This window comes from Dermacentor albipictus, chromosome 4 (assembly GCF_038994185.2).
Source record: "Dermacentor albipictus isolate Rhodes 1998 colony chromosome 4, USDA_Dalb.pri_finalv2, whole genome shotgun sequence".
Taxonomy (NCBI): Eukaryota; Metazoa; Arthropoda; class Arachnida; order Ixodida; family Ixodidae; genus Dermacentor; species Dermacentor albipictus.
Window position 1 is genome coordinate 157018402 of NC_091824.1, and position 27906 is coordinate 157046307.

Below are 27906 nucleotides of genomic sequence, written 5' to 3' on the forward strand. Positions count from 1 at the left end.
TTGCATGCAGCAATCCTTTTATTGCCTGTGCGTCCTTCCTTTCTTTAAATAGGTTCCTTCCTTTGTCATTGCAATTAATTGCGCTCAAGTTTTACCATGTGCCTGTGTTGTCTTCCTAGAGCCTTTGAAGGCTGGCTTTCCCACAAATCTCACTTGCATAGTAGTTGCGCTTGCTATATCTTCATGTGTGAAATTGGTGAAATGATCCTGCGTTACATCCAGAACATGTGGTTCAGAATATCGCAGGTTACATTTGTGGGAAACTGCCGTTACATTTGTGCAAACACAACGTGTTGGCTGAAACTCTGAACTTGAAAGCGAAAGTCTAGCCTAAGGTTTCGTGATCAAGGCTGTTCCCCTGTCAGTCCACAAAGTTGTGCCACCTGAGATCTTTGAATAACCATGTGCCAGGAGGAAGAGCTTCCCAATGGGGAAGACGATGAAGATGAAGAGGCCTCGGGGCCCGAGATGTTTGCAAGTGCCCGCGAGGCTCAGCATTCGGAGATGCCAACAGACTTGAGTGACTCCAGCGACACAGCCGAGCCACCCGAATGTCCGTCGACACACGAGGGCAGGCAGATCCTGAACCTGACGCTGCCGCTGTCTGTGGACCAGCTGTTCACGCTGCTGTTCACAGGGTCGCGCTTCTTCCATGACCTTCTGACCTCGCGCAAGACGTACGATGTCACCGAGAGCAACTGGCAGCCCTGCCCCGAAACGGGAAACAAACTGCGCCAGCTCACCTACACAGTCACCCTCAACCACGCCATGGCCAAGGCAGCACAGACAACAGAGACTCAGGTGACTAAGGCTTTGTAGCCTTTACTTGTAGGTGCCCTCTTCGGGTCTGAGAGTGCAATTATCCTTTCATTGAAATGAAAATAAGAGACTTCGTCAACATAGAGCTACTCGTTTTCATTTAAATGTACAGAAAGTTCAAGTTAGTAAAAAAAAAAATGAATACGCACATAACCTGGGCAGCACAAGCGTGCTTGAAAAGTCCAAGAAAGCACACAATGCCCCAGTACACTCCATAACGTAAAGGGTACCATAAGTAAAGGCCAGTTGACTATTGCTGGCAGGGGTCAACTGGTATTATTTTTTTACTCTAGATTGCACATGCGCACAGCACATGATATAGATACAAGGAATCGTAGCTGTAAATTAATAGCTAACAAAATGGGTAAAATTATGAGAAGAAAAACCAACTGAAAAAGTTAAAGCATGTTAAACAATTTGCATTGTTCATAACACTGTGTCTCTACTCATACATGCCAGTTGTGTTGCTTGCTTTTCAAGAACCACCCAAACGAGTGCACTGCTTTCTGCTGTGCTGGTTTCCATGGGCCAAGTAGCTTGACAATCATTGCAGTTGGCACTTAGGTTCAATGGGAAGCATTTAAGATTTTTCCCTACAAATACTGGCTTCATGTTCCTGTTGTGGACTATGTCCATTATTCCATGGTGTGAATTAGGAGGAGACATTGTGGGAGACTAGATTAGATGCTGTGCAGATGCCGTTATATGTATACCTTATCAGCAGTGAGAAAGGTTTGGTGAAATGTAAAAACTAGGCTGTTAACAGCTGGTACTTTTGCAGTCACTTTCAAAAAAATTTGGAGGATGCTTAAAGGGACACTAAAGTCAAATACTAAGTCAACGTGGACTGTTCAAATACCATTCCAGAAACCTCGCAACGCTTGTTTCGCACCAAGAAAAGACATAGTTTACAAGAGAATTACATCTGAAGGGTTTGAATGCCTTTATCGAAATTCAAGTCTCCCGCCACTCAACTGAGGGAGTGGTGACGTTGCATACACCATCCCCACCCTTTGCTGCCATCGGTGAGTAAAACCCCTCCCAACAGACGGCGCTACCAAGCCAAGGCAGAGTGGTGGATTTGCCACTGCAGCTGCTTTTCTGCAGCTGCAGTTTCACGACCTAGTGAAACCAGTGCAGCACTGCATGATAACGAAACAAGTGAAACACAAAAGCGTGGGCTGTTCAGAGTTGAGCAAAAACGAAACCTTTTGATCACCCGCATTGTTGTCAAGGGTAACTTCAAATAGTTCTTTTTACTCAAAAACAAAATAGAACTGGAGAAATAGCATTTTCTGTCGTCTTATAATACAATACAAAGATGTTTTTTGCAACAAATGGTTGAGTACTAATGACAGAATATAACTGAGGAGTGCTTTTGTCATCGGGCAAGTGCTTCAATGTCCCACGGAAGTCTCTAACCATGTCCTGCATTTACCTCAATTTCTCTATTTTTAAGGCTCTGTTCGCGATAATATTGACACCTTAGATATTCTAGAGCACTAATTTGTTACTTTAGCTTGACTTAATATTTGCCTTTAGTGTCCCTTAAAGGATTGCCTTTAAGGTTCGCCTTTAAGAGTGGAACGCGATAGCATTAAAAGATCCCTGACTGCTTCTCATGCCTCCTGGCAACTCTAGCTGATGTAACCGTAATATTTACCGGGTAGCGCTGGCGGCGAATGCTATGCACGAAGGCGAGCGTGCGATCTTTCTGGTAGAAATGTGGCCTCTTGTGTGGGCCGCGGATGCACGGAGGCGAGCACCATCTGAATGGTGTTGTTGCAAGGAACTGAGCGCAGTGCTCCGCTCTATGAATGGTAGAAATGCTGGAAAGGGGGTTTATGATTTCACGTGACAGAATTATGTTTTTTGGTATATTCAAATTACAATCTGACGCTATTTTGTCTGTAGGTTGTGTGTAAGTCGTAGTTTATTATTTTTCTGATACATCTTACTTTGAGGAATTCAATTAGTTCAGTAATGCCTTTGCAAAATGCAGAGTGCCTGCGTGGTTGTGGTTTGGAATGATTTTTCACCAAACGACGTCCAACGTGAGACGCCGACACCACATTTCTTGCAACACGGGGCCCTTAACGCTATCGCGTTACAGCCTGATGTAAGAATATATTTAATTCATAAAAAGGGAGTATAGTGCTTGCTGTAGACTACTCGTCCATGGCCTTGCTGACTGAATGCTCCAGGACCTGCGTAACAAATTCTGCCAGGTACATGATCTAAGATAAGTGCTTGCAATAGGCGACCACTTAGGAGAGTGTGAGGTTTAGTTAGTAGTCGTGGATGCATAGGAAAAAGTATTGGTGGTATTGCTGGAAAATGGGGAGTGGGGTTGTTGGGGCATCCATCACAGGAGCCAGAAGACATGTATGTTAAATAAGATTACTGTGTAAAAAATTTGGATTGTGTGTCACAGATGTGCAAGAGCAATTGTACATAGCTCACATTACACTATCACAAGGGCCACACCGTGGGTTCAGGTTGCACAGCAAAGGGAACGGTAACTTTGTAAGCTACATGTCATGCTAGCTTGGCAAAAACACTGGCTGTTTCTCAAAGTACTACCAAAACAAACTGGTGATGTTAGCAACGTGAAAGATGTCAATTATGAACACACTGCACTGGCTGCCAACCATGTGCTTAAGGGCTTCTCGTTCACTAGCCAAGAAGCTTGTTAGTTTCATGAAACAAAGACCTTTATATACTCCATTTCATACAGAGCAGGCAATGCTGTGAAAGCTGCACAAGTTGTGCGGTTATAGAAGCCTCACTCTGTACGTTTCACAGTTCAGCTGTTTTAGACTTGTGATGGTTGCTGCAGAATAACTACTTAAATAATGTATAACAACAACTTGTGGACATAAGGTTAGGTCAAATTACATATCTTTCCTTCTTTACACTTCCAGTATGCGACATACTATGTCTTGGTTGTGAGCGCTAGCGGTGCACTGTGGCTGCTCGTCACAGAAACGTGTCAACCCGCTTATTTGGTGGTAATTAAGTTCAGATCTACGGCATAAATAGCATGAGACTTAATGTTACATAGAAATACATGACACATACCAATCTCTCTCTTTCATGTGACACACTATTTTGTGGTAGTGACTGTGAGCAGTGAGAGAAGTCGCTCTAGCCTTCATAGTATCACCTGCTATGTGTGAAATGGAGTACTGTAGTTTGTGAGTGTACTGATGCAGTGACTCTTCATGGCAAGTTCTGGTCACTGATTTTGCCACTCTCTTAAGCTTTCTTTATGCAATACTAGTTTGAAAGGGTACAAGGCATTTTTTTTTTCTTTTGCAAAAATGGACAGAAATTTGGGAGCTTACAAAACTACAGCACAAAGTTCCATAACTGCACACAAAATACATAACTCAGCAGCAAAAACAGATTTCACAGTTCTGTAACATGAATACAGCATTTCTTTTCCTGCCACGCTGTCAACCTTCTTATACTCGACTAGCTGCTGTGGCATTCGTGCTAATTTGCAGTTACTGTGTGTTTTTTTTCCCACATCAGATTCTGCACAAGGCAAGCCGGCCGGGCCATGTCTATGCCATTGACTGCGACGTGCAGAGCACAGGCGTGCCATACTGTGATGCCTTCTGTGTCAAATCCCACTACTGCCTGGCTCGGCTGTCCGACAGCCGCTCCCGCCTGTGCATATATGGTTGCGTCCGCTACAAGAAGTCTGTCTGGGGGCTTGTAAAAGGTGCCACGCTTCCACAATTTGTTTGCAGTAGTCCTGGCTTACTTTGGAGCATGAGAGTTGAACATGGCAAATAGCACAGATGATGGGACAAGTGATGGGAACAGGATGGATGCACTGTCCTATTTACATTACTTATTCCATTGCCTGCACTTTTTGCCTTGATAAACCAGCTAGCCCAGCTGAGAACCCTCGGACGTGAGAGTGTTCCAAAGAGTCATGGAGTGAAAAATGATTTATGCAACATTTAGAGATACGAGGACAGCAGTATTAATTAGATAGCCACATGGGTAGCTCATCAAGCTGAGATCAAAAGGAAGGAGTGGAATTTGGCTCGTCATGTAATGTTAGAACATACCAGGTGATCTTTTTAACTGAAACAGATTTCTAAAAATAAGATCTAACTGCTGCATGTTGCGAGGATGCTTCTCCACTACTTGTCCCTTCAGCACGGCGGACACTAGGTAGGCATGTAGCCATTGCAATCCATTTGCATTGCAATTTGTTCACTTCAGTTACTGGGTTTAAAGCCCATGTTGCAATGGCAGTATTGCAGTGCAATGCTGCGGGGGGCTAGAGCAATTTACATTATTTTATTATTTAGGTATTTGCTGACAAAAGTTTGTCTTTCTTCATTCCAATACCGAAACAGGGCACACAAACAGCGCTGCCCACGTTACTGTCAATTCTGTCATGAGGTAGTAGAAAGTCAGTGCCTGTCCACGTCTTCTGTATGCTTTGTCTCGCATTATGCACTAGTCATAACTCACCCAAAGCCACATCTTACTGCTGCTGCTACTGATGGATGCTCTGTGGTCACTCTTAAGAAGCAGCATTACCTCGGCCCCAACTCCCATTTCTCCATTCAAATACATGTAAAACGTAGGATCACTCTCGTTAGACAAGCACTAATCTGTTTTAAATGAAATTTGTCTCATTTCTGAGAAATCTGGATTCTGCAGGAAGCAAAATTTTAATTTAGCTTCTCAAATCTGTTACAAAAAGTGCCAAAAATTTGTAAATAAAAAAAATGAAGTACGAAGTTTACAAATGCATAACTCTGCACCAAAAACAGAATTCGCAGTTCTGTGACCTGCATCTGTTAGAGCATCTACAGCCGACAAATGAGATATGTGAGTAAACAGCTTATGTGACATTGGTACAGTGTTTACAAGGACTTTGCAAAAGTTCTGCTCACAAATTAGTCATATTTCAGAGCAGTATATAATACATCAATTTCATCCACTTCAAAAAGCTTCATAGTACACAGAATTGAGGTATGATTTATTATTGCTAATTTGACAGTACTTCTTGATAGTAAAGTTGATATTACTTCAGGTTTTCTATTCTTTTTCTCTTTTTTTTTTTATTAAGGAATTGATGGACTAAGTAAAATATCTACTTCTTACAGTTGCTGTACTATGGATTAACTTTTATTTGTAAGTGCAACAAACCTAATCAAAATCAGTGCAGTGGGTATCAAGAAAGACTTCCTCCATCCACATTTATTTACATATGGGCTCCTGGGGCAATGTTTTCGGTAATAGCAATTTAGCAGGTGAACTGCTCTTGCATTGAGCACAAGATTGTTCAACCAAGTCGTTGCAGTCAATGTGGGCAAGTCTTGCCCCTTACAGTTGTTTTTTAAGGCTATCACATGACTTTGCAATGTAAACTGCAATCATTTAGTTAGAGTCTACTGCTGAGCTCAGCCCACACTCAGTCATAGCTTCTTTTGTTATTTATGACAAATGTACCATCATGCGGTGCCATTTGCTCAGCGACCCATCATGGTGGCATAGTGGCATTGTCATTGCACTGCTAAGCCCGAGGGACATGGGATCGAATTTCGGCCATGGCATTTACATTCTTATAGGGGTGAAATTAAAAAACACCAGTGGCTACTGTGTTGTGGGTGCATGTTAAAGAAACCCAAGTAGCCAGTATTAATCTGGAGTTCCACACTATGGTGTGCCCGATAATCGTATTGTGGTCTGGCGTGTAAAACCCCAGAATTTAATTTTAAAATTTGTGCAGCCAGTGAAGTAAGTTCATTGGAATGAGTTGGTCTCCACAATAAAACTTGAAAAAACTTTGTTGTTGTAATGTTTGAAGCAGGTGACAAAAGACAATGCACACACATGAAAAATACTATCTTACGACATTTAACGTGTGCCGTACAAAAGCTGTTCTCACTTAACCTGTGCATGTCTAGTCTTTTGTAATATGCAACACAAGGTATTAAATGGTTTCCCTTCGCAGAACAGGTTCATGGAAAGAAACATAGTGATCATATGGTGATCTGTTTGGTGAGAAATGCAGATTATTAAATGGTTAGCCTTACCACAGCCTCACACTGCTTCACTCACATTGTTTCTCTCACGCTGCTTTATAGCATCTCTGTGCTAAAAATACATTGCAGTCATTCTTTTTCTCACTGAATCATTTCTTTGCAGCTGTAATAGAGAAGAATACCCAACAGGGTCTGGAAGGCTTCTGCAATGATCTCGGTGAGTTCGGTACACAGCAGCACATCTGACTGTGTACGCACACTAACACATATCCTGTCTTGCTTATTGAGGGTGTATCATCTAGTCCCACACTGATTTACTTTATTTAAGACTACGTACTAATTAGGCAGACCATTTACAAGCTCTGTTAAGATTCCTCTTGCTTGCTGCCAGGCATCAGCGCCTGGCATACAAGATGTATTCACTTTGTGTAGGAATGGTTGTCCAGCCAAAGTACTGCTTTATTTGCGTATTACTATATGACTATATGAAGGACAACCTTGGGGATTGTGTTTTTCCCTTGAATGTTGTCGGATGAAAAGGGAAGTGACAAGAGAAAGTCTTCCTTGTGGTAGCATGCAAAGGACTCCTTGCTCAAGCATGTGTTTGTATCACAGGGGGCTGGCAGTGCTTACTGGCAAAGGCAGGAGCAGAGAGCCACCTCAGTTTGACCCGCCGTGGTGGCATAGTGGCTTTGGCACTACCGTGCTAAGCTCAAAGTCACAGAATGAAACCCTGGCTGTGGCGGCCACATTTCAATGGGGGGGGGGGCTAAATGCAGAAACACCTGTGTACCATGCATTGGTGCACACTAAAGAAGCCCAGGTGTTCCAAATTAACCTAGAGTGCCCCACTATGGCGGGCCTCATAATCATGTCATGTTTTTGCCATGTAAAACCCCAGAATTAAATTTTTGAGCCACCTCAAAGTCCACCTGCATGTTCTGAGTAGTTTTGGCAATGTCTGCAGAGTCAGCATTGCTGCGAGAAGCAGAACGACTGCAGCCGTCTGGTGGTAATCTAAAGCAACGGCGGCGGCGTCTTCAGGGTACCAAGCGTAGCATTGCCAACCGTGATCACTCCAGCAGCTCCCAGGCGGGATTTGGATCCTCCTTTGGTAAGGACTGCCTTAGAGGCACTGCTCTTTGATCGCGTCAAGTACTTAGGCTATGCAGTCATGCTATGGTTTAATGAACTTGGATATAACAATTTGTCACACATAATGAAGTAAATCCAAGATGTTTTTTTGCTGATAACAGCATGTAATGAATATATGCTTATAATGAATATTAGACATAACTGTGTCATTTTTGTGTCAGATACAACTTCGTTATTACGAGGTTTGACTGTAGTTAGCTCTGTAGTTGGGATAACAAAACTGCATGAAGGCAACAGAGTAGAATGTTTGCGTTACAGCATTAATCAACTCTGTGACTTAATGGAATGGAGCAGGTTTGCACAAGAAAGTCGTGTAAATAAAATTGACGTCATCATTATGCACGCTACAACTGTTCACTTGCTTTGATTAAAAGAATGTATTATAGTAGTGTACATTGTATCTTTTGTAATAGCTGCACACTGACATTTTCTGAGGTCAACCAAGGGCCCATGGTGACCTGTTGGTCTAGTACGTATAGCTTGCTCGTCATGAATTTTAATCATCATCAATTAAATCAATTTGTGTCATCTTCAGGTCAAGAGAAGCACTGTCATGTCAGTTGTGAAACAGAGGCCAAAATTTGCAATGCTCATTTGACTACACCACATACTATAGCATGTTTTGTTGAACGTGCTGGCAGAAATTTGGGCCTGTCCTTTTTTGTCATCGTGTTTTGCTTGAACAGGTAAGGTTGGTTAATGAGCAGCAGATAAGCTAAAGAAATAAAGTGTAGGTACTTGCAAATTTAATTCTCGTCTCGCACATCCAAACCATCACTGCATCACTTTTTTTTGCGTTGTTGGGAATGGATGCAGGAAGCATGCTTACAAACCTCTTGTTTAGCGTTTTCATTCTTGCTTTATTATTTCATGCTCAATCCTTTTTGCACACAGATTTTCTTCATCTTTTCATTTGTGCTCTTTTTGAAATGCTGCATCTTTTGCTTTAGAGATTCTATGATTTTAGTATGAAAGCAACCAAAGCAAGTTGTAGAGCAGCTCTGTGTCATTTCTTGAGCCCTACAGCAAAAAACCATCCCTCACTAGATCCCACACATAGCAGAAAGGACATAAGTTTGATTCAGAAAGAACCTTAACATATGGTGCCATGTTTTCAATTTCAGTGCTTGCCAGGAGCTCAGAAGGTCGTCGTCTGGCAACTAGCACAGCTGTCAAGGTCCTGCTCGTACTGTGAGTCGCATACTTTGATAATTGTGTACCATACTTCATTTTGATCTTACATGAATGCAGACCACTAAGCAGAGCATTAGGTTTTTCTTAAAGGAACCCTGAAGTGATTTTGACGATCTTGTACAAACGTACGGAGTCATTAAAGTAGGTCCTTCTGATAGCTAATTGACACATCTATGTGCTCCACGTAAAGCATGTAATTTATTATAAGGTTTTAAAAAGCTACATCGCTGCCGATCACAGCACATCGCTTGGCTGAATTTTAAGCCGCCTCTACCCATTTGTGATCAGCGGCGAGGGGAGCAAGGAGAGGAGGCGCCATGCCAGTAGCACTGTGCGAGTGGCCGCATGGGGGAGCGTGGACATGCGCGTGCACACCTATTGGCGACAAACCTTGCAGTCATGTGGCTGTCATTGCATCCCATGCTCACGGCCACAGTGGCATCCATTCGCAGAACAGTTCAAACAACAGCAGCAGAGGCAGTCATAGACAGGCTTTCGCCTATTGCAGTTTAGCTCAGCAAAGTGCCCATAGATTTTTCCACCTTTGTGGTGAACAAATGTTGTTCGTAATAGTTGGAACGTTAGTTAATTTGTTTCTATAAAAAGAAAGTAACAGAAAGAGAATGCACAAGAACAATTTCTCACTACACTTAAGCACTTTCAGCACATAGCAAGCGTCGTCTGCTTGTGTTACAACGTGCTCCATTTTGACGAGAGCTCCGCGATCAGAGTCAGTCTCAGTCTTTTCGCGAGCACCATGATTCGACTTTGTTGCGTTGTGAGCTGCAAACGTAGCGACTGGCAACATTTCAAGCTGCGACGTCGTGTCCCTCTGCAAAGCATCAGACGAGCGGACTGGCTGCAGCGCATTGGATTGTTGCTATCCGATTGACGCCAGGATTTGCATGTTTGCGGCCGTCACTTCAACCGGAGGATTACTACCACAATAGTGTTTTGCAAGTCCTGCATACGGGTAAACGCAAGCACAAGGGGACAGGACCTGGCCAAGTGGAGCTGGCCGGCGGTTTCAGCGGTAGTGTAACTTGAACCCGGAGTGAACACCCTCCCGTGCCCGTGGGTGTGCATGGAAAAAAGGATAGAACAGGGACGGATGCACATCTAGCGAGACACCACATTCCAGTCTCCCTGTCTTACTTTTACCTAAATAAACGTTGTTTTCGTTAAGGTAACCGCTGTTCCAGCTTCCCTCTATCTCCGAAAGCGTGTTTAACACATTCGTTGAATTTAGAAATGGGGGATAATCGGAGCTGTGAGTACTATGGGACAGGAAGAATCTTAACTCTTGCAGGTTTGCACTTATGTTTTGTTTTATTAATATAAGTTACGAACTTTCACAAGCACTCATCAGAGGTGCTGCACACCTATTGATGTACTGTCGAATCCACTTATAACAATATTCAAGTGCCATGAAAGTTCCATTGCTATAACCAATAATTGTTATAACTTGGTTGCATGCAAAAATCAAAATAGGGGAATGGCAGATCTGATGTGAGAAAATTATAATGGCAGGGAGGCCAGTGCCCATCCCCACCACTTTCCTCCATCCGGCTGATGACTGTATTTCCTCGTTTAACTGCTTCCTGGGCGCTCCGATCGTGTGCCACAAGCCATGGCTGTCAGCGTTAAAGAACGGCACTTCTATAACAAATGCAAAAAGGGGCCACGGGTGGCAAGCGATGTGCGAGCACCGTTGAGGCATCGCTTTGGTGGCCCCAAACCCGCCATGGTTGCTCAGTGGCTATGGTGTTGGGCTGCTGAGCACGAGGTCGCGGGATCGAATCCTGGCCACGGCGGCCGCATTTCGATGGGGGCGAAATGCGAAAACACTCGTGTGCTTAGATTTAGGTGCACGTTAAAGAACCCCAGGTGGTAGAAATTTCCGGAGTCCTCCACTACGGTGTGCCTTATAATCAGAAAGTGGTTTTGGCACGTAAAACCCCATAATTTAATTTTTTTGGTGGCCCCAAGAGTGGCCTTTTAAAAAATGCGAGAAGGTGGCCGCGGCAACCTGCCAGCTTGAAAAATCAAGAAGAAACCCTGAGGCAAGATCGCCACAAGCATCTCGTCATGTACTTCTCACTGGCTTGCACAAGAAAACCCTATGTCTGTCAGCCTTGTATGCTTTACGTGAAGCTTGCCGACATCCTTGCCGGCATCCAGGTGCTCCACATAGTGCAGCAGAAGGTTCCTCACGAAAACGAAGCCTGGGAGGGACTGAATTATCTACCCGGCCTCCTGTGAGGACAACGTTGAGGCAGCCTGCCCAACCACGTCATCGCTGCTGTCGTCGCCCTCGCTATCAGTTAGATGCAATTAGTTCCCAAATCTATAGCTGTGCACTTTCTTTTCACCAGCAACGTCATGCATTCTGATGATGAGCAGGCGGATCGCCACCTCCCGTTTCGGCGGCAAGTCAAACGAGGCTGAAAAACTATGTGGCCAGGAACAATTTCGACACAAACAACAAAGACGAATGCGAGCAATTAAGCTGTTTGCAGAACTGCATTCATGAGGAGCCAGCAAGCAACATGCAAGCAGCGCAGCTGGCGCAGTCTTTCGGAGGGTGATACGGCGTTGAGCTATGGGTGCAACCCATTCGTGTTTGGAGAGGTGTAAGAGTGATGGGAGAGAGGAGTGCAGAGAAGGCTGGAAAATGAACATGCGATGGCTGTTAGAGCAGCGGGCCATCGTGCAGCGGCTCGAATGTCTTGTTTTCTTTTTTTTCTTCTCAAGGATTTCGCATTTCACTACCTTTTGGCTCAGACACCCAGCAGCCAGACTTCATGGTTATAATTGATAATGCAGCATTGGGGCATTGTAGTAAGTGGGTTGTTTCACCATGGAAAACATACAAAAGTGATGATGGAGCAGCTTCTCATTGTTATAACCCATATATTGTCAAAACCAGTATTGTTATAAGTGGGTTCGACTCTATATTCATAGCCCGTTCAAGTGGCGACAACCAACCTGGTAAAGGGTGAAAATATCTGGTTGATCATAAATAACATGAAACAAGTAACAGTGAGAGGGACTGAATGAGCTCAAGTATCGTAAATTTACGACCGACTCACAAGGGATTTCATGCATGTATGGTTCACTATAATGCCATGGTGACTTTGTGGGGTTCCTGAACATGCACCAAAACTTCAGACAGAATGTGGGTATTGTTGCTCTGTTCCACTGTTGAACTACATACAGCTGCTGTTGCAAGAAATCGAACCCCCAACTTCATGTTGCACATGTCATAATGCCTGTGCCACCAATGGAAGCATGAGTAGGAAAATGATGAGAGTGTGTGTCATTATACTTCATCTTTCATAATTGTCCATTTAATGCTGTTGCTCTTCATTTGTTTAAGTGGTTGTCCATCTTTGTGAAATGTGCACCTGAAATGTTGCTCTGGTGACGTCTATTGACAGGGTGAGCCTGGTGCTATTGATGAACATAGCATTGCTCTACTGGCTGTGGGCATCGAATGCTATGCCCGACAGATCGCCCTCGCTCGATGTCTGGGTGCTCGAGTGAGTATGCCTATATTATCAAAATAGATGTGGTAGAAAGAGCTGTGAAAGATTTTAATTACAATGCGCTCTTTTTATTATGTCACACTTAATGGCATGCTGGCTCTACCATTTGGCCACTTGGCATGTTGCTTTTGCAAAAAATAGATTGTATGCAATGGTGTAGTTTTCTATCTCACATTGGACGTGGCAATAAAATCCAGGATATTGAATGGCTGTTTTGTGGGAAACCTGGCTTTCAAATTAAGTGCTGTAGCTTTAATTATCTAATCATGGCTAGCTTGAAAAAAAGGCTAAGCTGGATGGTGTTTATAGCCGCCTACTCACTTGCCCCTCATGGCAGGCCGCCTCCGCAGAATGCTGAAGATTGGGTGCGCCTAATGTCTCAGCGGGAGGCATTCCACCGGCAGCGCCTTGACCTGTGGCAACGTGCCCTGCATAACCTACGGCACCAGTTGCATATGGTGAGCCTAATCTTGTTCAGTACTTCTAGGTTTATTACTGCAGTAGCCCCTACGGGGCCTTTTGCCCCTTTGGAAATCATGATGGCATCTGATGATGAAGATTTATTGGTGTCCCCTTCGAAACGGGGCAGTGGCAAATCATCACTTAGCCTGCTTGAGTTAATCAGGTATGCTATACATGCTTTTCATTCTAGCATTTTTGTATAGATATATATCCTTAATCTTTCTTCTCTTCCTCAAAACTTCCCTATCTACCTTGTAGCGCTAGCTATACCTGTAGCAGATCCGGTTGTACCTCTTCCCTGCTTTTTTTTCTACCAATTCGCTAAACATCTCTTGCTTATCTTGACTGCCGACTGGTTGATGCTTCCGTCCACTTTAAATCCAAGCACATCCGGAAGGTGTACGTTACCTACGGGTCTCAATCGGTGAACCCCTTCACATTCCATTAGGATGTGCTGAGTGGTCTCTGGACTTTTGCGGCAGTATACAGATACCTCATCTTGTTCCAAGTATTTGAGTCGGTATGTTTTTATCCTTAAGCAACCAGCTGGGTCCTCAAGTAGCAAGGCACTGCCCTTTGTGTTGCAATACAGATATTCCTTTACAATTTTCCTTCCCATTCTTATAAACATCTACGGTATTTTTTGCTTCAATCCTTACATCTGTTGCCAGTATCGTGTGCTGCCTAGTGTGAAGTTTAAGATTACATAAGCCGAGAAGAAGATCAAATTGTTGGCACACTTCCCTTGCTTTACATGCAACACATGAATGATACCAGTGTGCGACCTTCGTCAGCCATGTGGTTCTGGCCCTTCCTAATGATCAAACTTTTTTCATATATAGTTATACGTACATCTTTTCATACTCAGCAGGCAACAGTATGCATGTAGCATGGTCATAGAAGTCTCAATCTGCACTTTTCCTGGTGCAGTTGCCTCTTATCTGTGATGGTTTGCATGGAATAACTACTTCGTGTACTATGATTACAACTTGTGGATGTGAGGCTTTAGATCACATATTAATTATGTACTTGTACTTGTATTTCCAGTACGTGGCATGCTATATTTTGGTTACAGGTGCAAGCAGTGCTCCATGACCTCTGATCACAGAAATATGCCACTCCACTTGTTTAGTGGTATCAGTAGATATGCGACACTTTCGATGTAATAATTACATCATGTTTTCTACATAAAGTATGAGACTAATGCAAAACAAAACTACATGGCAATGGCAAATGCCTGTATATTTCTTTGATGTGTGACACGCTATTTGTTGGTTGCAAATGCGACCAGTGAGAGCAGTCTCGCTAACCTTCATAGTTGCCTGCAATGCATGAACGGGGGTATAAAAAGTGCAGTTAAGTCAAAGAAATAGGCTCACTTGGGCCGTTAACACTACAGCTTTCCGTTTTGACAAAGCGACCTGTCTTTGTCTCCTTGTTGAAACTTTGGCTCCAGGCTGGGGCTTCCCCTGTTTGCCTGCTGTTCGTAATGTTAAATTTCCACCTTCCTGCAACTCCTTTTTTTTTTTTTTGCATAATTGTATGTGGTATTAGGAGGAAGTGCAGTTCTGTCATCTGCTGGACATGATGGCGGCCTTAATTCCTGGCATTGCTGGCTGTACATTGCTGGACAGAAAATTTAGAAATGTGTATAATTTGAGGTTTGGACTGAGTCAACATCGATCTGCAACAATGATGAGCTGACAACACGGCACTCGAATAGGCCAAATTTATAGGGGAACATTGCTGCATTGACTACACTACAATACCTTAAAAAATGCTGCATGTTCAAGTATAAATGCCTGACCTGTTAACGTTAAAGGCATGCACCTTTTTTTCTTTTTAAGCGAATAACATTCTCTGGCTTTTTCATCCATTTTTGTGGTCGGTGGTTGGCAGTCAAAGGGTGGAACAAGGGCACCAACACAATGAGCGTGCGCTCACATTGTGGGGAATGTCCTTGCCAAACACCAACTACCACAGCCCTTTTGAGACAACCATTCTATACTCCTATACTACCTCTGGAGATGAGCTGGTTCATAGCTCTGTTCTTTACTGAATTACGCAATAAAACAGAAAACTCCACTTAAATATCCTCATTGCAAGAAATGTATGTCATCAAGCGCAGCATTTCTTTAATAAAGTGAATAGCTTTCTTGAAGCATTCGACCATTCACTTGCATTGACAGCTATCATTGATGGTATCTGCATAATTTTTTTCCCCGATAAATACAGTTGTCTGTCTTTCAAAGTTTCCTACATTGTCCTGTCAGTGTACAGTAGCCATGGAATGACGCATGACATTCAGAAAGTCGGGTCTGTGGTGAATCACTGACTCGCTCGCCAACACCCACAAGCAATAATCCTGCTCGAAAAACATTCTCACCCTCGCAGTATGCCACTAGGCAACACCTTACTTCTACAGGCAGTGCTGCATGTGCCAGGGGCCATGCACCGACTGTTGCATTTCACTGCACGAGTAGGGTGCCTCCTGCTGCAAGTTGGTAGGGATTCAGGGTATGGAAAGGCAAGCATGCATTGGACACAAAAGAATGAGAAGGGACAACACAAATGCAGACTACGAACTGAAAGGTCATACAGTGGCATCAAATAAAGACACAAAACCTATCCCATGCTCAAGGCACAGCATATAATTAGTTACTATAATAGTGGTAGGACGTGCATACGTCAGCTCTTGATTACATTGCATAAAATGGAATTGTCATATTTAAACGGGCACTGAAGATGGAGCTTTAGTAATCCAGAAATGAAGGTAAATGTAGGACACAATTGGAGACCTCCCAGGGACGTTCAAGTACTAGTCAGATGATGAAGGCATTCCTCATTATAATTCTGCGACTAGTACTAAACCACTCGTAATAAAAATATCATTGCATAGTATTGTAAGATGAAAGTAAATGCTACTAGTCCAGTTCTATTTCATTGAAGAGCAGCTGCAGTGGCGAATCGAACTCTGTCTTGGCTCCGTTTCACCATGGCTGTGCGTTTGCGTTTTGCTCATCAATGGATCAACGGCAGTAAAGGGCTGTGATAGCGTATGCAACATCACCACTCCCCGCTCAGGGAGCGGGCTACTTGAATTGCACTAGAGGTATGCAGACCCTTCAAACGCATTTTTTGTTTTCCATAAACTGAGTCTTTTCTTGACATAAAGAAGTGCTGTGAGGTTTCTGGAATAAGAAGCCAACAAAGACACAAATTACTAAGTACATACAAGTAATTTTCCCTGTGTTGTCCTTGGTGTCTTTGTTTGTTGGCTTCTTACGATACGATTAATAAAAACTGAGCCTCTCGGTTATCCCCTGGAACGTCATTTTAACAGTCCATGTGGACTTTGCATTTACCTTTGTCCCTTTAAACCATCGTCTTTCACAAATACCTGCAAGTGTTCATGATGGATGGGTTGACACTGGCTATTTCACATCTTTCTTTTTCACCACTATATGACCTTTCATTTCTTAATCAGTGTTTGCATTGTCCTTCTGGAGTCCATGTTTTTCTTTGTTTTACATGCCTGCCTTTCTATACCATGTAACCAAACTTTGCATCTGGTACACTTAGTTCACCACAGCTATGAACAAAGCACATTGTCGTGTTTGTGCAGATGGAGTCTTCCCTGCAGCGGCTGCAGGAAAGTCTGCAAATGGCCCCCGTGACCAACAGCAGTGTGCCATTGCCTACTGCCCCTTCTTCTTCACCCGGCGACTTATGACGCGCTGTCTAGTCCGCGAAGGCAAAGGGGAGGCATCTTTCGTCCTCATCACCGTCCCTCCTCTCTTGCCTTCGAAACAGCAGTTTGCCTGTGCTAGAGAATGTGTGTGCGTGCACAGCCACGTGTGATAGAAAGCAGGGGACGCTCCCTGCTGTGCAGGGGCGCGCCCCCGACTAGGTTGTGCCCTCCTAGTCTCTCTGCTGGCACCAACCTGCCCTGCCTAGAAGCTGCGTTGCGGTAGAGATTGGGACGCTGGGACGCCTTGAATGAAAGCAGTGCGAAATGCGCAGGAGCTCATGGAAACTGAGATTTGCGCTAACACCCAGTCTAGTAACTGAACATGTATATCTGTGCCGTAGATCTCTCAAGTGCCGGCACTTGCTTGATCAATGTACGACAGCGAAGCAGCCACGTGATGCACATACCAAGATCTCCGAAGCCCTAGGTATTCACAATTGAAGTGCATCAGTAGCAGTAGTCCTTCAACTGCATCTTCAGAACAGAACGAATTGCCTTTCTTTTTCCTTAAGTTATGCTCCTAATAATATTTATTATGGCACATGAATTTGTTCAGTTGCTAGTTACAACCTGTGTGTCTCTTCTCCTGGTAGTTTATTACGCACTGTTTTCTTTTGAGACATCTGGATATGCTAGCGTGCCAGCTCCACCACAAAACCAGCTTTCGCCTCCTGGGCAGTCGTCCTCGTCAGCAGAGTTAGAAGTGGCAGCGGCCACACCCCTTTGTGGAGCAGTACGTCTGGCAGCTGGTCTGACAGGCACTGTGCCCTTTCTTTTTTTGTTTTTTTGTTTTGAGGGGGGGGGGCCTCTCTCACCTCCACCAATCAACCTCGGCGCGTCACGCCCAATATGTGTGTAACGCATCGAGATGCTGCAGAGTATTTTGTTGTTTCACTCTTGTTGCCTAAATTTACGAGGTGTAGTTTTGACATTGTTGGTTGGATTTTGCGTGTTTCGAAGTATGTCTACCCTGGCATAGCTTACCAAGCCAAAGCCTGTCGTGTCACTTCTCCTTACACACGATCATAGACCTGTAATTTAAGGGCAATAAAATATTTTTCTCTGATTATTTTTCTCCAATACACCTTTATTTTCTTCAGAGTGCACCTATTGGAAGAAAACGTAAGACTGCCTTGTTGGAATGTGCTCTTTAAACAGGCTTACAGCTACGGAAAAGCCTGCAGTTCAAGATCCATTGTGGAAGCCTGCGATTTCACTGTGACAGCAGCATATGGCTTGTCAACTCTCCTTGCCTTATATTCGCTGGTGTAAACAACAGAACATGGGACTGTTTCTCACCCCATCATTACGCAAGACGGTCACTTCATATGCGGTCGGTGGCATAACCAAAATGAACCGGTATCCAGCCCGTTTTCAGCATGGCAGCGAGTGGCACATATTTGCTTTCCATCTGAGTAAGGTGGCATTCCCCACAAGTTTTTGTCTGTCCGATAGTGGACAGACACTGTTCACGAGCGCGAGCTTGAGGCAGCAATGTTTTTCATTGAAAGTAAACAGAGCTTTAAAACAAAGCAGGCATGTTATGCTACCACGGCAGAAAATTGTCGCACTGCTTGTACCCGTGAGACTTGATCTTGCAGGTCCATTTGATCTTGTAAGAGACTAAGTGGCAGTAAGAACAGAATATAAAAGACATTGTTGTTAGATTCTTGAGTCCATAGAGATCAGAAATAGTGGCAAGCCTGACTGATGTGCATGACAAGCTTTTGCAGTCGACTGCCTGATCCAGTGGTGTATATTTCAGATTTACCTTTCAGTCAGTGAAGCGTGTTATGGTGTTAGCTTAGATACTATGTGAAGGCACCAAAGCACACAGCTAAGAACTTTCTAGCACACAACTAAGAACTTCCTAGAGTCATAATTTATTAATGAAAAACAGTTACTTTCTGTACCAGCTGGAAGTCGTAGTGGATGTGCCTTCTCAATAGCAAGATTGCTATGACCTTCTGTATGTTTATCCACCGAGCTGTTACACTGCACAGCTCCACGAGAACATCGCCGGCTATTAGGGCATGCAAACAGGCGGCTCGGCTGTTGTGGGATGTTTGCAGAGTGCCGACAATCATCGGATACAAGCTCTGCCACTAAAAATATTTAGACTTGCATGTTGAATGTGATAGTGCCACTGAAGGGCACAACTCAAACTATTTTTGTGCATCAATGTGTAAAGGGAAGTGAGGTGGAATCCCGAAGCACCTAGAGCACGAAAGGGCAGCGAATAAATATTGTGTAATCCATTCATAGTATAATCACTGTGTCAATAGAGCTGCGCCAGTGTGTTGTCACTCGTAGACTAGGTGTTGTAAATTGGGAAAAGTGATGAGTTATGCACGTAGGTATGTCCCGAGCCAAGCTGCATAGTGAATTTCCTATGCCATCTGTTTCATCATAATAGCAAGAGAAAAAAAGCACTTAACATGTGACAAGCGGCCAGCAGCAGTAGTGTGTACACTGTATAGGAGGAATATTTGCAAAAGTTGTTCCACAAGTGTTTGCACAATTAAAAATAACCACTTGTAGTGCAATGTTCTCATTATGGTGCAGTAGTGCAGAGAACAGGGCTGCCAGACTGCAGCATGGGATTATTCCAGTTGGCAGTGATTTAATGTTTACTTCAATTACAGGAATGAGGAGGTCTGCATTTTGAAACTGTCACTGGAGAGAGAGAATATTGTATACATAATGGCATGCTATGTATTTATGTACAATGCAAGTAAACATTGTACTACAGTAGATTACCTTAGGTACAGCTCTGCACAACTGCAGAAGAGATCAGAATGCACTTATTACACAGATGTGCTGTTCCATGTTGCTTGCAAGAGCAACACTTGAATAACAAGTTGAAACACTGTTGTAATCAGCAGAAGTGCTGCATAGAAACAGGTTTTCGAACTGCTCTTCAGACAGGACAGGTGGTATGGCTGGCTTTCTTCATGGCACATGTGCACAAACCATGTCGCCCAGCCTTCTTACAGCAGGGAGAACTTGCAGAAAGGCAGTGACTAGGCACCATCTAGTGCGCTAAGATGCGGGCCGGGTCTGCTTCTTGTCGGCAGTTTTCGCCGGCTTGACGTCGGCGGGCTCCGGCTTGGGCGGCTCTGGAGGGAATTTTGCCGCCAGCTCCGCGAGCAGCATGTCAACGCGGCGGCGCTGGAACAGGCTCGCGCCTGTGTTGCTCGGCGCGGCGCCGGTAGCGGCGGGCGTCGTGGCAGTAGTAGTAGCAACGGGGTTGTCCTTGAAGTGCCACCAATATCCGCGCGACGGGTGGTACCTCGCGTAGCCCATTGCTTCGTGGAGCGCGCCCTGCAGCGCATGTGCAGCACCCAAAAGTCTTGAGTTGAGCACCGAGCCGAGGTCCGGCGCCTGGTAGACAACGCCTGCCAGCACGTAATAGTCGGCCAGCGGTGTTACCTGTGTGGCCACAAAAAAAAGTGCTTGAGCTGAAACAAACGTCGAAGTAGAATAAAAGCCAGCATTTATCTGACGAAAAAAAAAAAGTTTGGAATGAACGAGCACAAGGACGTACGGCCAGACCCTGAGAAGCTGGCTGCCGTTGCGGAGTTCTCACGTCCTACAGACAAGAAAGCTCTTCAGCTGTTCGTAAGCATAAAAATGAACGACGGAGCTAAACTTGCCAGGGTATGGTAAGACACTATACAGAACACGGCGATAATCTTAGATGCCGCAAAATATAGGCTAGGTTTGCCAACTACTTAGAAATTTATTACAATTTTTCTTTAATGTATATATACTGCGATCTTAAACAAGATATTAGCAGCGTGGTACAGGCACGTACCCAGAATTTTTTTTTCAGGGGGGGCCCACCACTTCCATCATCATCATCATCATCAGCCTGTTTTATGTCCACTGCAGGACGAAGGCCTCTCCCTGCGATCTCCAATTACCCCTGTCCTGCGCCAACCGATTCCAACTAGCGCCCGCGAATTTCCTAATTTTATCGCTCTACCTAGTGTTTTGTAGCCCTCGATTGCGTTTCCCAACTCTTGGTACCTATTCTGTAACCCTAATGATCCAACGGTTATCTAACCGGCGCATTACATGACCTGCCCAGCTACATTTTTTCCTCTTGATGTCAATTAGAATATCGTCTATAGCCGTTCGATCTCTGATCCAAACCACTCTCTTGCTCTCTTAACGTTATGCCTAGCAATCTTCGTTCGATCGCTCTTTGCGTGGTCCTTAACTTGCTCTCAACTCTCTGCCCCATATGCACTGGCAAATGCATTGGCACTGGACATATTGCACTGGCAAAATGCACTGATTGCACACCTCACTTTTCAATAATAATGGTAAGCTTTCAGTCAGGAGCTGGAAATGTCTGCCGTATGCGATCCAACCTATTTTTATTCTTCTGTGAATTTCCTTTTCATGATCAGGGTTCCCTCTAATTGACCTAGGTAAACGTACTCCTTCACAGTCTCTAGTGGCGGACTGGCCATCCTGATCTCTTGTTCCTTTGCCCGGCTATTTGTCATTATCTTCATCTTCTGCATAATAATATTCAACCCCACTCTTACACTCTCTCTGTTAAGGTCTCCAATCATTTGTTGTAACTCGTCTGCATTGTTGTTGAATAGAACAATGTCATCGGCAAACCGAAGGTTGCTCAGATATTTGCCGTCGATCTTTACTCCTAAGCCTTCCCAGTTTAATAGCTTGAATTCTTCTAAGCACGCAGAAAATAGCTTTGGAGAAATTGTGTCTCCCTGTCTGACCCCTTTCTCTATAGGTATGTCCCTGCTTTTCTTGTGTAGAATTAAGGTAGCTGTAGAACCTCGTAGATATTCTAACGCGAAAGACAAGTCAGTAAGACGAGAAACCATTTACAGATTATATTTACAACAACGGTTGCAGCGCTGACCGGTTAGATTCACAGCGCGAGCCCAGTTCGTTCTTTCTTCTCTTTTCTGGAGTGATGGCGCCTACGCGCCTCGTTCAAACAAACAGATACCTCACGCATGTAGCAATATTTTCCAAGCTTTTTACGTAAGCGTTCTGTACTCCTTGATTGCGTAGTGTCTCTATGATTGCTGGTATCTCTACTGAATCAAATGCCTTTTCGTAATCTATATAAGCCACATAGAGAGGCTTATTGTACTCTGCAGATTTCGCGATAACCTGGTTGATGACATGGATGTGATACATTGTAAAGTATCTCTTCCTGAAGCCAGCCTGTTCCCTTGGTTGACAAAATCCAGCGTTAACCTTATTCTATTGGAGATTATTTTGGTAAATATTTTATATAATACTGGGAGCAAGGTAATGGTCCCATAATTGTTCAATTCTTTAACGTCTCCTTTTTTTGTGGATTAGTATAATGTCTGCATTCTTCCAGTTTTCTGGGACCCTTGCAGTCGATAGACACTTCGTGTAAAGAGCCGCCAGTTTTCCAAGCATAATGTCTCCTCCATCTTTGATTAAATCGACTGTTGTTCCTCCTTATCCTGCCGCTCTTCATCGTTTCATGTCTTGCAGGGCCCTTCTGACCTCATCGCTGGTTATAGGAGAGTTTCTGTATCCTGTTCATTACTGTTTCTAAATGAACTATCGTGACTCCTCTGGGTACTGTATACAGGTCAGCTTAGAATTTTTCCGCTGCTTTTACTATATCTTCGAGATTGCTGATGATATTATCCTTCTTATCTTAAAGTGCATACATCATGGTTTGTCCTATTCCAGGTTTCTTTTTTACTGATTTCAGGCTGCGTTCATTTTTTACGGCTTCTTCAGTCTTTCTCATGTTATAGTTTCGAATATCAGTTATTTTCGCCTTGTTGATCAGTTTTGACAGTTCCGCGAATTGCGTAACGCTGTGCGGCCGCCAGTCCCATACAACCGCGTAGAGCGCAGGACTCTGCGATTCTAGACGTACTGCGCTCACTGCGAAAGGTTAGAAAAACACCCACATAAGCACAGCAGAGAAGTGGCTACGTGAGGTGGTTCGACCGATAACTGTAGAAGCGTCATTCAAAACAAGTAATCATTCTCCACTTCCGGCGGCCTTTTCTCTACTTCCTTTTTAAATAAAATGATGTTGATCCATAAATATTCTCATAAACAACGGTTAACTTTTTTATTATTCCCTTTTGCTTGCAGTTTGGTTGTTGCCTTGGCTCTCCCTTAGTAGATCGCTTAATTTCTCAACTCCTTGCGATTTTTGTTTCCAGTTGCCAATTTTGCACGAAAAGTGCTATACAGTTAGGGAAAAACAGACGAGGTAACGGGTGACAGTTATCTTGCTTATGTGTTTAAGGGTTATTGCAAGGTTTCATTATGGACGCTCTTTCACAATATTTTATTTCCCACCTTATCTAACCCATATCACGTGTATATGGTTCCGGGCATCTGCCAGCGTCGGGGCGAGCCGTAACTCAAGGAAACAAAGAAGCAAAGGGCTAAGTTAACCGCATTTGACGTTTTCTCCGGCCGCAACTCGTTCCATGAGAGTACAGACCAGCTGAGTAACAGCCGCATCCCTCTCATGGTCCCAGGATCAGCCTAAACAAAGAAGGTTGAACTAACAAAAGCAACAGTTTTGCGCGTGACGGATGAATAGATGGTGACAACTGAACGCATCTCGAGTTAATCGCGCGGGTGCGGAATCTACGAGAAAACTGTCCTTCACATTACAAGAGATGCCGATAACTACCGCCATCTAAAAGGAGTGAAAAAGGCAGCATAATGCTGACCGATGAACAGCTGCGAAGTCTCAACATTGATCTGGCGGCGCTTTAGGAATGTGTGAGGAGTGGTGGCGTGGGCGGGGAGGGGGGGGGGGGGGGTATGCCACTTGATTTCGGGGGGGGGGGGCCGGGCCCCCCCGGGCCCCCCCCCTGGGTACGTGCCTGGCGTGGTACATGAGTAGGTTTACAAAACAAAATGAATACAAAAATTGGGACCTGCACTAAAAAATTCTTCACACAAGCGCAATAAGAAAAGGCGCAAAAACAACGTTATTTCGGCGATTTTTTCAATCATAACAGTCAAACAGTGTTATCACCAACAATCTCAGTAAGCGCAAAAAGAAAAAGATGTTTTTTATTAAAGATATGTCTCGAAAAGTGATAGTGAGTCCAGTGCTACAGTTTTATCGGCCAGATTATTCCAATCTACTATAGTCGTAGGTATTCAAGTACTACGTTTGACAACTTTGCTTCATATAAAAGTAGCTCTTTCACTGTATGCATTAACGAAGTCAATTACCTGGGTAGGCGAGTGGCGATGCTGTTTGCGCACCACGTACAGGATGGGATCTTGTGCGTGCAACAGCACGTATTCCAAGCCAGTCATGTGGGTCAACTGGTCGGGGTTCAGGCGCTGCATCTTCACAATCTCATTGTTGCACGTGCGGTCATAGAAAGGATTGCTACGTTCTGAGAAGTAGTCCATCACATTCGACGGGTCCAGCGCGGGCAACCACGCTGTGTCGTGCCACGAAAGGACCAGAGGGTTTTCTTTTCCCGCGTCCATGGCTGCCGTGCGAGCGAGGAGGCCCCACGCTACGATGTCGGCGCACGCTAGTTCTACAGATGTTCTACAAATTGCTTCGTGGTTCACCGCACAGCACTTCACGCGCCACTGTACGATCGCGGAAACGAGTACAGCTACAGAACACCTACAGCACCCACACACGATCTCGGCAAACACAAGGCAATCGAGACAACAACAACGCGACAACGCATGTCGACACGCCGATCCACTCTGCCATTTTATCCGTCATAGTGGTGATAATGATGATAGCGTTGGTGACTTCTAGTTTCGGTTGCAAGGAACATGTGTGTCTGACCAACGTTTTTGTTGGTCCTGACTCCCTAGTGGTTGCCGGATATTCTAAAATACAGTTGGATAAAGTGAAATAGATGTCGTTCACAGCTTTTGGTAGTCACTAGTTTTCACAGATAAATAATTAAGCGGTCAGCAAAGCACACTTCTTTTCGTTTATTCATTTTTCAGCTACTGTTGTTATTCATTTTCAATCGGGCACAGCTCGGGAAACGGCGGACGGTGTAAGTCCGTCGTACTTAATCAGCTTACACGGCAGCATAGAGTTTCATACAATAATTCACAGCGGTTGGTGATGGCAGTAGTTTATAGTAGGTAGCATGGAGGGGTTTTATGTCGCCATTGCCTCCGCCCACCGTCGCCGTTTGCTCACTGATACTGCAGGGCGGCTTGCGTCTGGCTTCAGTTGTTGGGCTAACAATGAAGCTGGCAAGATAAGACAAATAGATACAGATGTCGAGGAACGGAAGACGCAGAAAAGTAAGCCAGCGAAACATTGGACGGGCATGGCTAAATAGAGGCATCATATGTGCGGCTCTATGGCACTCGAACACCACGATATCTTGATAGGCCACATTTTTCGGATTTGCCTTGGTGACAACAGCGAGGTAAGCACAAGTATTATACCAATGCTCTTAGCAGGTGCACGTTTTGCATGAGTGCAACAGCATTGTATGGCATTAAGTTTTTGGGCAAGCCTGCGTGGCGTAAGAGCAGTGCGGTTCGGTTCTTTCCTCATGACGGTTACTAGTCTGTGCTGCCGATGAAATACATGTAATAACGAATGTGCATATGAAATGGGCTTCAGTTAACGTTAGTTCGGCTGCATCTTTTCTTCACAGTTTGCTTTGTCGTCGTGTATGGCGAGGACTAAAATAGATTAAAGAGTGCGATAGATCTATTTTATTGAGCTCAGTATTCATGTGCCGTTACTGTGGCAATGATGAACTTAGCAACCCCATTTTGCCAAATTTTGTACCGCCGACGGCTGTGGGAGCCATTAGAATACAGCTTGAATAAGGGGAAAGGGGAGGCATCTTTCGTAAAACCCCTTAAACTTCGTAAAGTAGTGCCACGCTTTGAAGAATGCCGCCTCCTCCTCGCGCGCTCTGGCCGAGGCCGACGCCGCGTCGCTATTGGCCTAATAGCATCACGTGGGCCCTCGCGCCGTGCATCAGCGCCATTTTTGCTCGAGAAGCGTCTACGGAGTGGCGAGGAGCGCATCTTGCCGCCGTTGCTACGCTCGAGCAGTGTAGGCGGTACCACGGTCGAGGAGGGAGCGTGAAAGAGAGGAGAAACGAGGAGGAGTGCAGACGGAGGAGGAGAGTGTCGCTACTTTACGAAGTTTAAGGGGCTTTAATCTTTCGTCCTCATCACCGTCCCCTCCTCTCTCGCCTTCGAAGCAGCAGTTTGCCTGTGCTAGAGAATGTGTGTGCGTGCACAGCCACGTGTGATAGAAAGCAGGGGACGCTCCCTGCTGTGCAGGGGCGCGCCCCCGACTAGGTTGTGCCCTCCTAGTCTCTCTGCTGGCACCAACCTGCCCTGCCTAGAAGCTGCGTTGCGGTGCAGATTGGGACGCTGGGACGCCTTGAATGAAAGCAGTGCGAAATGCGCAGGAGTTCATGGAAACTGAGATTTGCGCTAACACCCAGTCTAGTAACTGAACATGTATATCTGTGCCGTAGATCTATCAAGTGCCTGCACTTGCGTGATCAATGTACGACAGCGAAGCAGCCACATGATGTACATACCAAGATCTTCGAAGCACTGGGTATTCACAAAAAAAAAACAACTCACACTCTTAAAACGGTTACTTTTGTCGTGTGTTTATTACCAGGGTTTTATGAGAACGGAAATAAGTAGTATACGAAAGCAAGTACGCAAAACAAAAAGATTCACCGGCGATTACGACGCTCCCTAATGCGAAGTTTGAGCGCAGCCATATACTTGTTTTCATTTCGCGATATACTGGCTGGCGCGTACAATATGTCTCGTGCGCCACGTTGCAGACGGAGTGAAGCGTGGCGCGACTGCTTCGCTAATCGGGAGATCACGAGTACCGAGAGGCAGCGCGTGGTGTGGCGCGATTCACAGCAGCCGCCGCAGACAGACCTCCCAGATGACTCGCGCTGCTCTGGCGCCATCTCGTTGACATCGTCTCCGCAAAGCGAAAGTCTCACACTTTCGCCATGCCCTCCTCCTTCGATTTCAACCTCATATTGGCGGCGAGGAGTTACGGAGTCGCCCTCTATCGGAAGCGCCTCGCTGGCGTAGTATGAGGGATCACGTGGCGCGCTCCTCATAGGTTTTGCTGTCAGCGCTCACTGAAAACACCACGCGCGAGCTCTCCCGGACATTTCTGTAAGTACTTCCGAAACGAGAGAAGTTTCTTACTGTCTAAATAATAATCTTTGGCAAACTGAAAGCACACAATCGTTTACAGCCGCGATCTCTTTACCGAATACGTACAGTGAACGCCACTGCGCGCGGTCGCCGCGATGGAGTCTTCCGAACCGGCTTCTTGCGTGAAAGGTAGGTAAACGCTGAGAGCAAACTATGTGAAATATGTTCTTATAGTGTTTGTATAACTAAATGGAGCGTAATAGAATGAAGCCTCAATGCAGCGATCGCGCAGATTCGCCGCGACCGACTGCGCGTCTGCATGCTTGTCTGCGCACTGTTTCGCTTTCTCCGCGCGCGCGTTTTCGCACCGTGCCATGAGCTTAAGGCCGCAGAATATGAGCATTTGACAGTATACAAGCAACCATTGTTGCGTGGGCGCTATCAAAGCTGTTCAAAAATAATTTCAATGTAGAGACTTGACGCCTACGGGACTGTGATGTGCTGTCGCGACGATTCAATCTTTTTTTTTCTTCTAAATTCTTTGACCTTTCAATGCTATTTCTCGAGTTGCGTCGCACTGTATGTTTATCGGCGTTCTCAGCGCGCAATTTCCCGCTGCTCCTTTTTTGTAATCCAGTGCATTAATTCATAACACAAACATGACCATATGCCATGCTTTCTTTAAATGTGCTTCTTACCGCTGCCTTTCCACTCCACTGAACTTGCCAGTATCTATAATATCACAAGTTCATAGACTAAACCGTCATGACATTAGTCGGGCAGCGGACCC

At 44.8% G+C, this 27906-nt stretch overlaps 2 protein-coding genes across 6 annotated transcripts in view; one reads left to right on the forward strand and one right to left on the reverse strand.

Moving 5' to 3' along the window:
- Positions 1–18018, forward strand: part of LOC135903765 (protein Aster-B-like) — a 133098-nt gene extending 115080 nt beyond the window's left edge. For all 5 annotated transcript variants that reach the window (XM_070537741.1, XM_070537743.1, XM_070537740.1 and 2 more), the window contains 8 exons: positions 412–801; positions 4357–4549; positions 7003–7056; positions 7807–7953; positions 9119–9185; positions 12629–12730; positions 13074–13194; positions 16824–18018. In XM_070537741.1, the coding sequence (XP_070393842.1) occupies positions 412–801; positions 4357–4549; positions 7003–7056; positions 7807–7953; positions 9119–9185; positions 12629–12730; positions 13074–13194; positions 16824–16931 (1182 nt within the window). In that variant the 3' untranslated portion in view covers positions 16932–18018. The remainder of the gene's footprint in view (positions 1–411; positions 802–4356; positions 4550–7002; positions 7057–7806; positions 7954–9118; positions 9186–12628; positions 12731–13073; positions 13195–16823) is intronic.
- Positions 18019–18816: 798 nt separating this feature from the next.
- On the reverse strand, positions 18817–24720 carry MED6 (mediator complex subunit 6). Its single transcript, XM_065434148.2, has 2 exons — positions 24195–24720; positions 18817–20381 (listed from the first exon to the last, which is right to left on the reverse strand). Exons 1-2 carry the CDS (start codon positions 24459–24461, stop codon positions 19992–19994), a joined length of 657 nt encoding a protein of 218 aa, XP_065290220.1. The 5' UTR covers positions 24462–24720; the 3' UTR covers positions 18817–19991.
- Positions 24721–27906: the final 3186 nt, after the last annotated feature.